General features: G+C 46.7%; 1 protein-coding gene across 1 annotated transcript in view; it reads right to left on the minus strand.

Moving 5' to 3' along the window:
* The window catches only part of PTPRT (protein tyrosine phosphatase receptor type T), an 803,437-nt gene that overhangs the window by 698,421 nt on the left and 89,937 nt on the right, over positions 1 to 15,079 (minus strand). Inside the window, exon 6 of the mRNA XM_039227066.1 lies at positions 6,289 to 6,560. Within this exon, the coding sequence (XP_039082997.1) occupies positions 6,289 to 6,560 (272 nt within the window). The remainder of the gene's footprint in view (positions 1 to 6,288; positions 6,561 to 15,079) is intronic.

Below are 15,079 nucleotides of genomic sequence, written 5' to 3' on the forward strand. Positions count from 1 at the left end.
CATGAGAGCTCCCCCCCACCCCCGCCACCAAAGAGGCATTACAGTAGTCTAGTACACTCCCCTGCCAACTGTCTTGGGTTTTCAAAACAAGGTAAAAAGGCCACATTCTAATGACCAGCAAAAGAAGAGTCAGTCACATGGAACATTTTTAACAGATTTCAGAAATAACACTTGAATGCAGAAAAACCCAAACATGGCCTGAAACCCCAATCTGCACTTTTTTCATTGTTGTTTCAAGTGAAACACAGAGAATAATGGCTTCCTAATATCCCAAACTTTCTTATGAACTGTGACAAGAGCTTACCTTAGAAGCTACCATAAGCCAAGGAGGGTTTACCCTGATTTGATTCTACATCCCCTAGGAATATATTCTGTCTGAATTTCTTTTTTTTTTTTTATTTTAATTCCAATACAGTTAACATACAGTGTTATATTAGTTTCAGGTGTCCAATATAGCAATTCACCACTTCCATATAATGCCTGGGGTTCACGACAAGTATGCACCCCCTAATCCTAGTCCCCTGTTTCGCCCCTCCCCCCACCAACCCGCCCTCTGGTTACCATCAGTTTGTTCTCTGTAGTTAAGAGTCTGTTTCTTGGGTTGTCTCTCTCCCCAGTCTGAATTTCTTAATAATACCTCTCGAAGGTAAGCCCTCTGCACAACTGTCAGCGTCCGGGAATCCAAAGGCAACAAACTCTTTGAATTATCCATTCTGACTCTCACCCAAACTATGTATTTCAGTAGAGATTTTAAAGCTCAGTTAAGAGCTGTCCTTTCCACCCCCTGTCTAACTTCGCCTAGGAGATGTGACTACCCACGTGGATACTGTGATTAATGCCCTTGACCTCCCTAATTCCAATGGTGTTTATCTCCCAATCAGCTTCAGTCACAGATATGCATACTTGGGCCTCTCATATTCTTTAAAAGCTCCCCTCTGGCAGCAGGGTCTGCTCTAGTACAGCCCAGCTGTGTTACAATCGCATTTGAGATTCTCAATAGTTTTATCAACATTCATTCTCAACACTTCCTTACTTCCCACTGCAAAACTGCCCCCTCCTCCTATAATCTGGACTTTTCCCCCAACACTTCCCCTAGAACTGTTCTCATGGCAAATACCAGTAACCTCTTAGATGCTAAATCCAATAGATAGTGTTCAATCTTTATCTTAAGAAGGAAGACAGTGTAATGCTTGCACTCGGATCAGAATGCCTGGGTTCCGGTCTTGGTTATACCACTTACTAAGCATGTGACCTTGGCCTATCCTAATTATTAATAAATGTTCCATGAATGAATACAAGGCTGGTCATGGGAGAATGGTGAACAGTGAAACATACATTTGTTCAGTGTTCTCTCTCCCTTCTGCAGAAATAAGAATTCTATAATGAAACAGAATTTTTTCATCCATCAGAATTCCTCCGAGAATTTTTTTTTTTTTTTGGTAAAGCATTAGGATAGGTGAGATTTGGCTTTCTCAAAAACAGGAGAAAAATATTCTATAATAAATAAGGGAAAGAATGTTCTGGTTTTCCATTAAACGAGTTAATAAATGTAAAGGGCTTGCAACATACATGGTAAGATATTGATAAATGTGACTATTGTTGTTCTTACTCGTGAGAGAGGGATGGAAAGAAGAGAGGGGAATGTGAGGGAATAGTGGCAGGTGTGGAGAGACGAGGAAGCTAATGGACTCTCCAATGTGATTGTCCCCGGTAGCCACCACCCCAAGTTTCCACTGAAGTTCATTCTCTCAGTAGACTCTTTGATGTAAGTCATGACTGGCAGAAAATTGCAGAGGCTGGACTCTGGGTCCATGTGGAGTTATGTGGAAATAAAGAGGCACGTGTGGCTTCAGGGAAAAGGGGGTTCGGGAAAGGTGGTGGGGAGAAAGTACAGAAGCATAGAGAAAAGGACCATGGCAGCCCAGCAAATCCTTGATGAAGGCTCCAAACTCACAAGACATTAGAACTAGGTCCACAGTATATAAATACCAAAGCTTTACACCAAAGCTCTGGATACAGCTGAGACTAAAGCACTTCCCAAGAAAGAACTGGGAAAAGTCCTCCCCATCACTGCCAGATCACTCAGAGAAAAATGCTCACAAACACGCAGGAGCCCAGAGCATGTTGTCTTTGGCATGCCATTCCAGAATCACAACTTTTTTTTTATAAAAATCATGCTAGCTGCCATGATATAGACACCCTCAGTTCCTAGGGAGTAAAGAGTCAATAACACAGATACGAGACTGGATACGTTGGAAATAGTGCTAGAAGGGAAAGGAAAGCAAGGAAGATCCATGGTGGACCCTCCAAGGCCTGTCTGGGGTCACCTGCTGAGGCAAGTCCCCTGAACACTCTCGATGAGGCTGGCACTAAATTGAGTAAAGAACTGTAGAGGCTACTTGAGTGCTGTTTGCAGCAGGCAGGGAGGGTGGAGTGGAGGACAGGCACAAGGAGCTTACCATCACCCAGCAACACTTCATGTCAGTGTAGGGGGGGCGGCAGGGACCCTGAGGGACAGAGGGGCAGCACAAAGCCCGGGCTGGGCAACCCACCTTCTCTGCAGGACATTCTTCAACCCTAAGGCCACTAGGACCTACAGTCAACTACATGTGCCCTAGCCTCTAGAACCTTAGAGGCCTCCTGGGGCTTGCATGGAAAGCCTCAAACCACTCTCCATGCATGAGCTGTGGGCAAAGCTAGGAAGTCATCTCCCAGAAGAGGCTCAGAGATGCATCATCCTCAATTTTGCCAAAAAGCAGGTTGGGTGCATGTTAGGGAAAGGGGAAGAGATGTCAGGCCATGATTTAAGGGAGCTGGCATTTTATCCTCCCCTTTGGTGGTCTTTCAGCAGAGAATCTGTATAGGAAGAGTTTCAAGGGGCTGCAAACATTTTCACCAAACGTGAGAGAGAAAAATGTCGGCTACCAGCACCCCTCGTAGGAAGAAGATCACATGTATTTTCATGGAGAGGGATTACTGAGGGTAAAATCAAGAGAGCCTCTCGCCCACACCAGCCCCAGGAGGCCTGGCTAAGATGAACAGGAGAGTCTGCTGCTCAGCAGAGGGGGCAGTGGGAGAGAGGAGACGGGGTAGAGTGTGAACGTTGGGAGAGAGCAGCCTCCTCTGTGAGATGCACCCCATGAATTGTGCACGAAGCTTCTACACTGAGAGTACCAGATCCCCGAGAAAGAGACTGGACTCCAAGTCCAGCTGAATCCAATCCAGGCAGGTCCTAGATTTCATGAGTTTACACAACAATTATAAGCACTGAATAAAAGACAACTTCACCTACGCAGGTGATCGGAAACGGACTGAACAGGTAACTGATAAAAAGTTCTCATTTTTTTAAATCTTGGGACAGAACAGCTTCAAATCATTAAAAACATAAAATAGAGTTAACCTGACCTGCAAAGGGGCAGAGATTTAAAGTGTAGCTTAGGCGATTTTAATAAGCTCCAGTTCTCCGGAGAGGAGGCAGGTGTGGGGCTAGACAGCAAGCAGAGGTTCATCCCAGGCTCTGCTGAAAACCTGATGCCACAGAGCCCACTAATAGGAAAGATGAAATTTCCCTGTTTATTGCAGGGCTGAAAGTCCATTTTGGAACTATGAAATATGACTTTAATAAATGAATACATAAGCCATCAGGATCTGAGTCCCAGCCCTGCTAAAAACTAAAATTGTATTTAGTCCACAGAATCATATATGCAGGACGGGAGCTCAGGGTCTGATGAATTTTAATATCTACTTTGCAAGTGTCTTTGACTCTCTGGATAGATCTCCCCTTCTCTCCCCTGGATATATGTGTGGGTGCATGTAGGTGCATCTGCACCTGTGTGTGTGGCCACGGGACTATGCATTAGTGGCTGTGTGTGTGTGTGTGTGTGTGTGTGTGTGTGTGGTGGGGGGGAGAGACATGCCTCTTCTAAACTGCTGCTTTCAGTGCATTAGTGGCCTTCTCGCCACAAAGCTCACAGCAGAGGGTATAATGTAACGTAATGATGCTATAGTGCCCAACAAGTTGGAAAAGAGAAAATTCTCCCAGATGAAGACGCCTATCACAGGGATGCCACAGAGCTTACAGAGCACAGCTCAACCACAGTGGGCATTTCTTCAAAGAAGGAATCCTTCCTCTTTTTCTGTTCTTGCCTCCGTTCCTCCCTCCTTCCCCCCAACGATGACTGAGGCCCACTGCAAGCCTGACATGTCGTTTTATATATGTGCAATCGCATTCAGTGCAGAGAAGAACCGTCCATTGTTTCTTCTCTCCAGTTTACAAATGAGAGCAAGCGATTCGGAATGATGACAGGATACATCCAACATGACACAGCTAGTGAGTGGAAGATTCTCATATGGGCTTTTTTCCCCAAAAGCAGGAAACGGAGCTTGGAGCCAGAGGACCTAAGCAGGATTACAGGAACCTCAGTTTACCAATAATATGCCCTACTCTAGAACACAGGACACACTGCTTCCCAGCACAGGAGAATACCACACAGATAAACGAGAGACAATATACCTACCACAGAGCTGGGACAAAGGGCGTACCCAAGAAATGTCCTTTTCCCTCCCTATACCTCATCAAAGAACATGGCCACAGTGGCACTGTCCTCTCCTGGGTCGCTTTTCCCGCTTATTACACTTGCACTTGTGGCCCTATCCTATAATCCATTTATATCAGGCACTCGATAGGGGTTTTCCAGTTGCAGTCCTAAGGCCTCTCTGGGGGTATCCATGACTTAGGGACACTTACTTTATACTCACTTTTACAGGGGGGTAGTCGTGGACCTGGGCATCCAGATTCAGGTCCAAGCTTTTCCAATGATTTGCTGTGTGCCCTTGGACTTCAGTATCCTTCTCTAAACCTCAGCTTTACCACCTACATCAAGGTTCAGCAGACTAGAGCCTAGAGGTCCAATCTGGCCCACCACTTGGTTTTAGATGTAAAGCTTTACTGGGACACAGCTACATCCTTCCACTCATTTCCATATTGTGTGTGGCTGACCACACAGTCTATCTGAAAGGAATATACTATAGATGCTAAGCCAAAGGGGCCTGAGAAGCTCCGGGTCACGAACCGTGGCAGCCCCCAGTCCATTATCTGCTTCAGACTCTGCAGAAAAATGCCGATCTGACTATGTCACTTTCTTACTTAAAACCTTTCAACAGTAGGCATGGGGATAACTGCAAATAGGCAGAAGGGATTTACTGGGGTGATGAAAATGTTCTAAAACTGGTTTATGGTGATGACTGCACAACTGAGTAGATTTACTAAAAATCACTGGATTGCACACTTCAATGGGTAAACTCTAGGATATGTAAGTTGTACCTAAGTGCATAAAGTTGTTTTAAAAAAAGAAAAGCTTTCGAGAGTCCCAGGACAAGCGGCCCCAGAGCTGTGCTCCCCCAGGTACGCTCTGTGGACTGATGCCAGCCTGTGCCCTGTGCCTTCTCGGCCCTCAGTGAGGTAAGTAGGCCAAGTGGGAGAGGCGTTTAGAAACTACCGCAGTAATGTGGCACTGCTGTGACAGTTTTACTAGTCATGAAAGCACTGGGCACAGAAAAATGGCATTTTGCAACAGTCTGAGTGGCAGTGCTCCAGACCAGAGATTACACTTAATCTCCTTGGCCTGGGATTCAAAGCCAGCCAGGGTCTTCTGTCTTCTGCAAGCTTAGCTCCCTGTGTGTCTCCTTTGTGACCCACCCTCACACAAGGGAGAGTTTCCAAACTCTGCAAAACTTTCTCACTCACTCTTCCGGCCCCTGGCATACACCATCCCTGACAACCCAAATGCTTTTCCCTTCCTTTTTCAATAATTATTGAAATGTCACCCTTCACGACATAGCCTAGCTGCCACCTCCCCCTGGAAGCCTTCCTGATTGCTTCCTCCCAAACACTCTATTCCCAGGGGTTATCTTCTCTCTCATAACCTCAATCTTTTCATCCATAAATTAGGGATAATCACAGAAAGTCCCTCATCAGATCTTTGTGAGCAATTACTTTATAAGAGGCTTCAATGTCTCTGTTCTCACAGCATCCCGGAGAGCCTGCTGTGTCCCACACCACAGAAGCTGCTTATCTATATACTGGTCTCCTTTTCCCAAGCAGGATCTCCAGGAAGGCAGGGGCCCTGCCAGATCACATATGCCCCTGCAGGGCCTTGCTAGAAGAGGCTCAGTGAACATAAGTGGCATAAGTGAGTAAAGGAAGTCCTTTCTTGACCTAACAACTGTAGGCAGGGCAAAAGGCATAAAGGATTACTTTTTAGAGAATCAAACCATAAAACGCCGTACCTGGTAGAAATGTGGCCAGAAGGTGCTGATGGCAAGCTCTGCCTTCACCCAGCCCTCCGTGACGACCCCAGACACGTTCCAGACAGGGTTCCCCTGGGGTCCACCATTCACCTTCACATAGACATTCAAGGCTCCCGGGCTGGACCTGTCACGGCTGGAGAAGTAGTAATGGAAATCGATACAGTGGGTGTCATTCTCCTTCAGGGTCGGCAGGAGAAGATGGGCCTTCTGGCCAGAGGCCCTCCCAGAGCTGTTCACCATCATGAAGGATCCTGGAGACCCACAGAGGGGATAGGAAGTAGAGACAAAGAGAGAAAAAGAAAATCCTTCTGATAATTGGTCATACCCACAAACATAATGGCCAGAAATCAAGTCACTCTAGGCTAAAATGAGCAAATCAGAGAACTCTAGATGCTGGCGAGGATGTGGAGAAACGGGCACCCTCCTACACTGTTGGTGGGAATGTAAACTGGTACAGCCCCTCTGGAAAACAGTGGGGAGGTTCCTCAGGAAACTAACAGTAGAACTCCCCTATGACCCAGCAATAGCACTGCTAGGAATTTACCCAAGGGATACAGAAATGCTGAGGCATAGGAGCACATGTACCCAAATGTTCATAGCAGCACTCTCCACAATAGCTAAAACATGGAAAGAGCCTAAGTGTCCATCAACAGATGAATGGATCAAGAAGATGTGGTTTATCTATACCATGGAATACTACATGGCAATGAGAAACAATGAAATCTGGCCATGTGTAGCAACATGGATGGACCTTGAGGGTGTTATGCTGAGCGAAATAAGTCAGGCAGAGAAGGACAAATATCATATGTTTGCACGTATAGGAAGATTAGGAGGAACTTGACGGAGGACCAAGGGGGATAAGAAGGGCGGAAATGGTGGGGGAAAGGGAGAGAGGCAAACCATGAGAGACTCTTGAATGCTGACAAAAACTGAGGACTGATGGATGTGGGGGGGAGGGGGGGAGGGGCATAGAGGAGGACACTTATGGGGATGAGCACTGAGTGTTATGTGGAAACTAATTTGACAATAAACTATTTGTAAAAAAAAAAGAAAAGAAAAGAAATCAAGTCACTCTAGGAGGGTCTGATTGATCTTGAGGAAGCCACATCCTGTCTTTCAACCTGAGTATCATCTTCTGTAATTGTGAATTTTAAAAATCTACTGAATAAGGTAGTTTAAAAGTTAAGAGATGGGAACACGGGGCACCTGGTGGCTCAGTTCACTGAAAGTCCAACTTTGGTTTTAGCTCACATCATGATCTCAGGGTTAGTGAGACTGAGCCCCAAGTCGGGCTCAGCATGGGCAGCACAGACCCTGCTTGGGATTCTACCTCTCCCTTTCTCTCTGCCCCTCCCCTGCACGTGCATCCATGAATTCTGTCTCTCAAAAATAAACGTCTTTTTTAAAAAGAGAGAGATGGTAACACATATAAATATTTCTACAAAGCAGATAGTCTATTAAAATTTACAGAAGAAACACTACATGCAGCAGGTCACAAAGGAAACATGGAACAAAACCCCAGAAATACAGCTACCTGTGCAACCTCTAAGTGTAAAATGTGAAATGCAATCTCATGCAAGCCTGGGTTGTCTTGATGGAAGCCAAATCTGTCTAACGTAAGGGGGTCCTTCCAACATATTCCACTTGAACCCTTGCATTCAGTACAAGGAACAATTGCAAAGTATCCCAGGAGGACATATAAAAAGTATAATATATTCAATTAAGCAAGGAAGACTCCAAAGGAAGTAACAGACAACTAGAAGATGTTTGGCCTGGGATGGAGGGTAAGTAACACTTCCTAAGCACTTAAGGAGTACAGATGTGGTGCCTAATGTCTTTTTAATATATTATTCGATTTAATTTTCAGAATGACCCTGGGAGGTGAGGATTTTCATTTTATTTAAAGACTGAATGACTTTCCCTGGGCACCTCACAGAGGGAGGGATGGAGGAGACCCAGACATTCTCCAACTCCATGGTTACACTCTTACTCTCTGCAGAACACAGGACTACTGTTTTCAAGCATTAGGCAGGAGGACTGCCCACAGAAAGGAAGGTGGCCTCTTTGGAGTTGCTCTGACAGATTAAACGGTTGTTTCTACAGTTCTTCAACCCACCCTGGATCCATGTCCTGGTCCTCCCAGAAGAGGCAGAGGCCATGTCCCCATCCCTTGACTTTGGGCTTCACCTGCTTTGGTAAACAGGATGTCAAAAGACTGAATCAAGCAGAGGCTTAAAGTGTGCATGCCTAGCTACACTTGCCCTCTCGCACAATCACCATCTTTCAGGAGAAGACTGTGCCCCAGCTAGCTGCTGCCTCTTTCAGCTGAGGACTGAGAACTGACACATGTGGTGGAGAACTGAGCTCAGCCAGTGCTGAAGAACCAAGCCATCCCCACACCACAGCTACAAGCACAGCCACACTGTCAATACCCGAACCCAGATCCAACAGTGTACAATAAATGCTCAGACCCATGAGTGGGAGAGTAAATGCTCACTGCTATTTGCCATTGAGCTTCCTCTTCTTTTGCTGGGCAGCATTACTGAGGCAGTTGCTAACTGATAACTGTGCTAGAGAGGCAGATCTGCGAAAGAAGCCACAGGAGGCAAATTTCCATTCAAAGGGCCTTCTAAAAAAGGCCCTGGAGGCAAAGTTCCTTGCCACTACAGGTGGCTAAATAGAGCCTGGACCACTGAAGAGAAGTCTAAGGAAATTTCACTATCAACTGTGAGGGCCGAACTCTGGGACTTAAAGTCCCATGATGCTACAAACTAAACTGCATCATAAAACACAGGAGATAAACTCGGGATTCTGGGATGAACATTCCTACCTAGAAAAACACTGTTGCTTTGAAATCTCATTTAAACCACTAAAATCTTCAATTCAGAATGAAACCTTAAGACTGCTTATTCTCAACTAGAATAAGCCACTTCAGGAAGAGCCCTAGTCATTCACCTCAATGCCCAGAAGACTAGCTTCCAGCTAGTAAGCGCTGAGCAATCTGTTGCTCACTGGGATTCTAGAGGGTACCAAGCATTCCAAGCCCTTACTCCTTGGATTCTGCATGAATTTAAAAATAGATATGGGCACAGAGGGGGGCACTTGTGGGGATGAGCACTGGGTGTTATATGGAAACCAACTTGACAATAAACTATTTGTAAAAAAAAAAAAAAAAAAAGATAAGAAAAAAATAGATATAGGACAGGGATGCCTGGGTGGCTCAGTCAGCTGAGCATCTGGCTCTTGGTTTTGGCTCAGGTCCTGATCCAGCCCCACATTGGGCTCTGTACTGATGGCACAGAGCATACTTGGAATTCTTTCTCTCTCCCTGCCCTTCCCCCACTCACACGCACACTAGCATTTGGTCACACTGTCTCAAAACAAAACAAAAAAAAACCTTAAAACTTTCACACAGAGTTCAAAATTCCTATATTATTATTCACAAAACTGGATTAGAGAAAGTAACTTGGACTCAAGGCCAAATGAGGCTTCTACATTTTCTTCTCTGCACCAGCACATAAAGCAGGTGGATACTTGTGGACTCCGTCCTTCTGACTTCACCCAGATCCCTAGGGCTAGAGATATCCTGGAGAGATGGCCACTTAGGGCCAATGGGTAGGCCCATCCCCAAAATGAGCCAACAAGAAGCAAGGTGACTAAGACAGAGAAACATGAACCATCAGACATTCGCCATCCCACCAATCAGAAAACTCCCCGCCTCTTGGGATAGGAGACCCTGAAAGTAGTACAGAGGCTACATCTCCCCAACATCCCCCCACCATGTTTCCAAGAGAATCAAATCTCCTTATGGCATGGTGGTAACATAGGGTAAGAGGAGAGATGTCCCTTGTCAGATGTATTATCTCTAATTATCACAACCTCCCCACTGAGGCACCAAAGGAAGAACCACAGCAAGGGGGAAACTGAGCACAGATAGGAGACTGAGCTATCACCCACACCGGTGTCTGTTGACCTGCATGCCACAGGATTCCAGAAGGTTTCCCAGGGATAGATGAGTGATACCCCATGAAGTTTAGGTGACTGCACCTGCCAGAGAGGTGTGGCACAGCTATGGGTAGGGAAGACAGCCTGAGAAGCCATCAGTCCCTGGCTCTCTGCACTCAGAATCCCATGGTGCCCCCACGGACATTTCACCTCCTGCCCTGCCAATCCACATCGGGCTGCATGGAATCCATTCCAGAGAGAGTCGGGAGGGGTTCTCTTCCACCAGCTCAGGCTCCCACTTCTTCGTTCCAGCTCTGGTGGTGAGGCAAGCTCGTGGAAGAGGCAGAGCTACGTAATGTACATCCACCACCATGAGTCTAGGACTGCTCTCGATCCTGCTGTCCCCATGACTGCAGGCAGATGACGCTCTATCTCCCAGAAGGCAGAAGTACTGCAAGTGCTTGGCCTTCTATCTACCCTCCATTTGGAGAAACTCCTGGTTCATTAACACACCTGCCCTCTTTGTTCTGGGCACATAGCTGGACTGCATCCCCTGGCCTCCTTTATATAAATTGGTGGGGCCACACAACTGGGTTCTAGCCAATGGGCCTAAGTAAAGAAGTGTGCCACTTCCAGGCTTGATTCATAAAGCCACCTCCCTCCCCCCAGCCCTACTTCCACTGTTCCACCCTCCATTATCTTGTCCCTCAAAGGATGGTCCCTCAAACAGCAGCAGCACCTGCAAGTTTTTTAAGAAATGCAGAATCTTGGGGTGCCCGGATGGCTCAGTCATTTAAGCATCCGACTTTGGCTCAGGTAATCATCTCAGGGTTCATGAGTTCAAGCCCCATGTTGGGCTCTGTGCTGACAGCTCAGAGCCTGGAATCTGCTTCAGATTCTGTGATCCCCCTCCCCTGCTCGCACTGTGTCTCAGTCAAAAATAAGCATTAAAGAAATGCAGAATCCCGGGCCCCACACCAGGCCTTCTAAATCCAAATCTGCAATTTACCAAGATCTGCAGGTGATCTGTATACACATTAAGGTGTGAGAATCACTGCTCCATTGTCTCTCCCAACCACCAGCTAAATGAAAGCATAGGGTTCAGAGAATTCCAAGAGAAATGGAACATAATAAAAGGAGCCTGGTTCCCTGAACAGCCATGACCATCAGGAAGGCTACCTACCTATTAGGAACACTCATTTAGGCTTTAAGAAAACAAGGAATAAACTGTTACTGGGTTATTAAGGCACAGAAATTTTGAAGTTTATTTCTGCAACTAACATTATTGTTTTGGCACTCCCACAGAGTCTTACTTCCCAGAAGTCCCTTTATTTAAGGGGACAGGATGAAAAACGATAGGTACTAAGCAAAGCTGCAAGACAGGCCAAGTAGGGACATCACAAAAAGCACTGTCTTAATGTAAACAGAGGCAGAAAGAAAGAAGAAAAGGAAAAGAATGGACTCTGAGGACAAATTCTTCAAAAAGCAAGAAATATCCTGGATCTTCATTAAGATAAGCTGCCTTGGGTGGGTCAGAGTGGAGTCTGGTCAAGGCCACACCACCACCACCACCACCACCACCACCACCACCACCACCACCACCACCACCACCACCACCACCACCACGGCCCCTAATGTCTATTTAGAGGACTTGATACACAGGTCTCAGCCTTTAGACCAGACAGAAAGGTATATGTTTTGGGGCAAGACTCATGGAAACAGGTAAGAATATTGAAAATTATATATTAGGAAAAATAAATGATGGCTGCCCACCCCACCACACCAGCCCAGCCTAGTGACAAAGGAGGAAAAGTACACAAAGAAGGTGTAGCAGGATGCAGTCCTGCTCACCAAGGTCCTGGTGAAACTGGAGGAACGAGCAGTGCTGCTCTGGCACCCAGGTGACAGAAGGGGACGGTGAAAAGTCAGCCATCAGCAGGTGGCACACCCAGCAGGAGGGAAGGGGTCTGCACCACTGGGGGGAGCATCCAGAGCAGCAGCTGGCCCTGCAGCAGTGGGCCTCCCACTGTGCAAGCACAGAAAGAAGCCTGCCAACGGAAGAACTCAGTGCAACTGACCTCACACTCATGACCAGGGACAGCCTTATGAGGATGGACAGAAGCCCGAGGGTCAAGCAGGTGGAGCATCAAGGCACACCAGACTCAGATCCTGGTTTAGTGTCCTATGGCTGCCTTAACTAATTACCATAAACTCCATGACTTAATAGAATACAAGTTTACTCGTTTATGGTTCAAGAGGTCAGAAGTCTAAAATCAAGGTGGAGGTAGGCTTCTTTCATTCTAGAGGCTTCAGATGATCATCTGTTTCCTTGTCGTGTCCTGCTTTTAGACTACACTCCCCAGCTCCTAGCCCTTTCCTTCATCTCCAGAGGACATCACTCCAACCTCTAGCTCCACTGTCACCTCTCCTTCTTCTCACTCTGACCCTCCTGCCTCCCTCTTACAAGAACTCTTGCACACTGGGTCTACCTAGACAATGCAAAATCACCTCTCCATTGCAAGAGCCCTAATCTAATCACACCTGCAAATCTGTTTTGCCAAGTAAGGTAACACATGCCCAGGTTCCAGGGATTAGGACATGGTCATCTTTGAAGGACCATTTTTCTGTCATTTTCATTAACATGAACACATAGGTATTCCCAAGCCAGTGAACCAGAGAAGTAAGGATGACAGACCCATTTGGAGCCAGCAGGTGTACAGTGTCTAAAGGGCAGGTACCCTAGGGGAATCTGAGCACTCTCATGTGAGTGTAGAAGACTCCTTGCACTAGTGGATCCTGTAATCACTTAGAAAGGGAGTATAATGTAAAAAACAAAATGTAAGGTCATATCATTTGGCTCTCAATTTGGACAAAAAAAAGGGAAAAGGTTTGGGGCCACAACCAGGGAAGGTCCACCCTTCAGCAGTGGAAACTATCAGGACTACTGGCCAGTATGAACATCATGGTCATACATTGCTCCTAAGATACCAGCCCTGCATGGTTACCTCCTCCAGGTTAATCGGACTGATACCTGGAGAAACTCTCCCTGTGGTTTGGCCACCCAATATCCGAACTCCCTTCCCACAATTGGGGAACTCCCCCATTTTGAAACACAGCCTGCCTTCCTCCACAGAAACAGAAAAGGCCAGATGTTCTCTGTCCCAGGAAACCTAGCCTCGCGTATCTAGAAGGACAGCTCAGGAGCAGGGCACAGACGTGATTACAACCCAGAGAGAAGGGTGATGAACTCAGCCAGGGGGGCCAGGGCATCTTCCAGGAGTGGGCTACGCAGAGCCTGAGTGTGAAGAATGTGACACTTCACCAGCCCATGAGCGTATCATGAACCCGGATAGTGGAATCTGGCCAGCTTTATGCCCTACCTGTACCTAACAAACTCCAGCTCCTTGCAATCCTCCCCTGCATCTTTCTAAAATTCCTCAAAGCAGGTGCTCACTGCTGACTGAATTAATGATACCAATTCCCTTGTCCTCCCTGCATTTCTGGCACAGATCTTTTGAATGGTCCTCGTCTCAAGGATTGGGCAGGTCCTTCCAGTGTCCCTCTGCTGAGGCACACTCTCAGGGGACCCACGATAGAGATGCTTAAGCTCCAAAGTTAATAAGAATACGCTACTTCTGCAAACTTACATGGTTTTCTCCCCTCCTCCATCAGGGCGAGGCTCACCCGGCACCACCAACCCCTTAATTCCACTTGGCATCATGCTTTGTGATGGATTTTCTCTTCCACGGCAGTGGCCCTGCAGTCAATCACTGCAACAGGCTTCCTCCAATCTGCAGGACACACCTGAGTATTCTCCCATCCTCATGGCACAGGGCTCAGTTTTTTCTCTCCCAGCACCCCTTCCCCAGGAATATCCTCAGGCACGTTATGTGTGAAGAGATGCCAGAAGGTAGAGAGTTTAAATCCCTGAATAAGGTATGAGAGCCTCTTCTCTTTCCCCATCGGGATCCCTTTCATGGATGTGTGCCTGGTGGTAACTGCGGAAGGCATCTCAAAGAGAAAGAACAGCATGTCCAAAGGTTTCCAAAGACTGGAAGCCAGAACATTCAGCAATGTAAACATAGTGTCTTTGGAAAGAGCCCTGAAGACACTTCATAGCCCCGACCTATATCCAGCCCACCTTACAGAGGTCTGGCCACACCGTGCACAAAGGAAGGAAGCCATATATGAGTTGAGCCCAGGCCTGCGGTTTCAGAGACTGTTAGGGAGTGAAAACCCTCCTCTACCAGCAGCTCAGTGGGGGCCCTCTTTGATCAACAGGTTGGCTTAATTAATATCATCCCGGGGCTGTCAGTTTCCTGGAGATCAAAAATGAGCCAGTCATTATGCCAAGATCAGTCAGAAACAAGAAAGGGAAGACTGTAAATATATTCTTTTCCCTTCTCTTTTTCCCCCCAAAATCTACTGAAGTGATAAGGAACATAAAACAGCATTAGTTTCCTCATAGTTATTATACATAGCACCGAAAATTGTGGAATTAAACCAGGAAGTACTCTCTGGTTGGCCATAAATTTTGCATTTTTCCCCTTCGTGCATAATAATGCCTTGATACGCACCCCGTTATTGATGTGTCTACAACACAGATCCCCTTTTTTGGAGGCAAAACGCTTCTCCATAGCAGATGGCGGCTATTGTGTTTACACATGAGCACCTCAGGATTGCATTTCCTCACGTCGGCAGTAAAAAGAAAGCCCTAATTGAGTTTTTAATGGCTTTGCACATTGTTCATTAAGATTACATGAGTGTGCTCAGGCGACCGGCAGCTGAGGGCCTGGAGCTCCGAGAGCTCAGAGCTGTCCCTGCA

The sequence above is a fragment of the Hyaena hyaena genome, unplaced genomic scaffold (assembly GCF_003009895.1).
Source record: "Hyaena hyaena isolate Hyena2069 unplaced genomic scaffold, ASM300989v1 scaffold_25, whole genome shotgun sequence".
In the NCBI taxonomy this organism is placed as follows: Eukaryota; Metazoa; Chordata; class Mammalia; order Carnivora; family Hyaenidae; genus Hyaena; species Hyaena hyaena.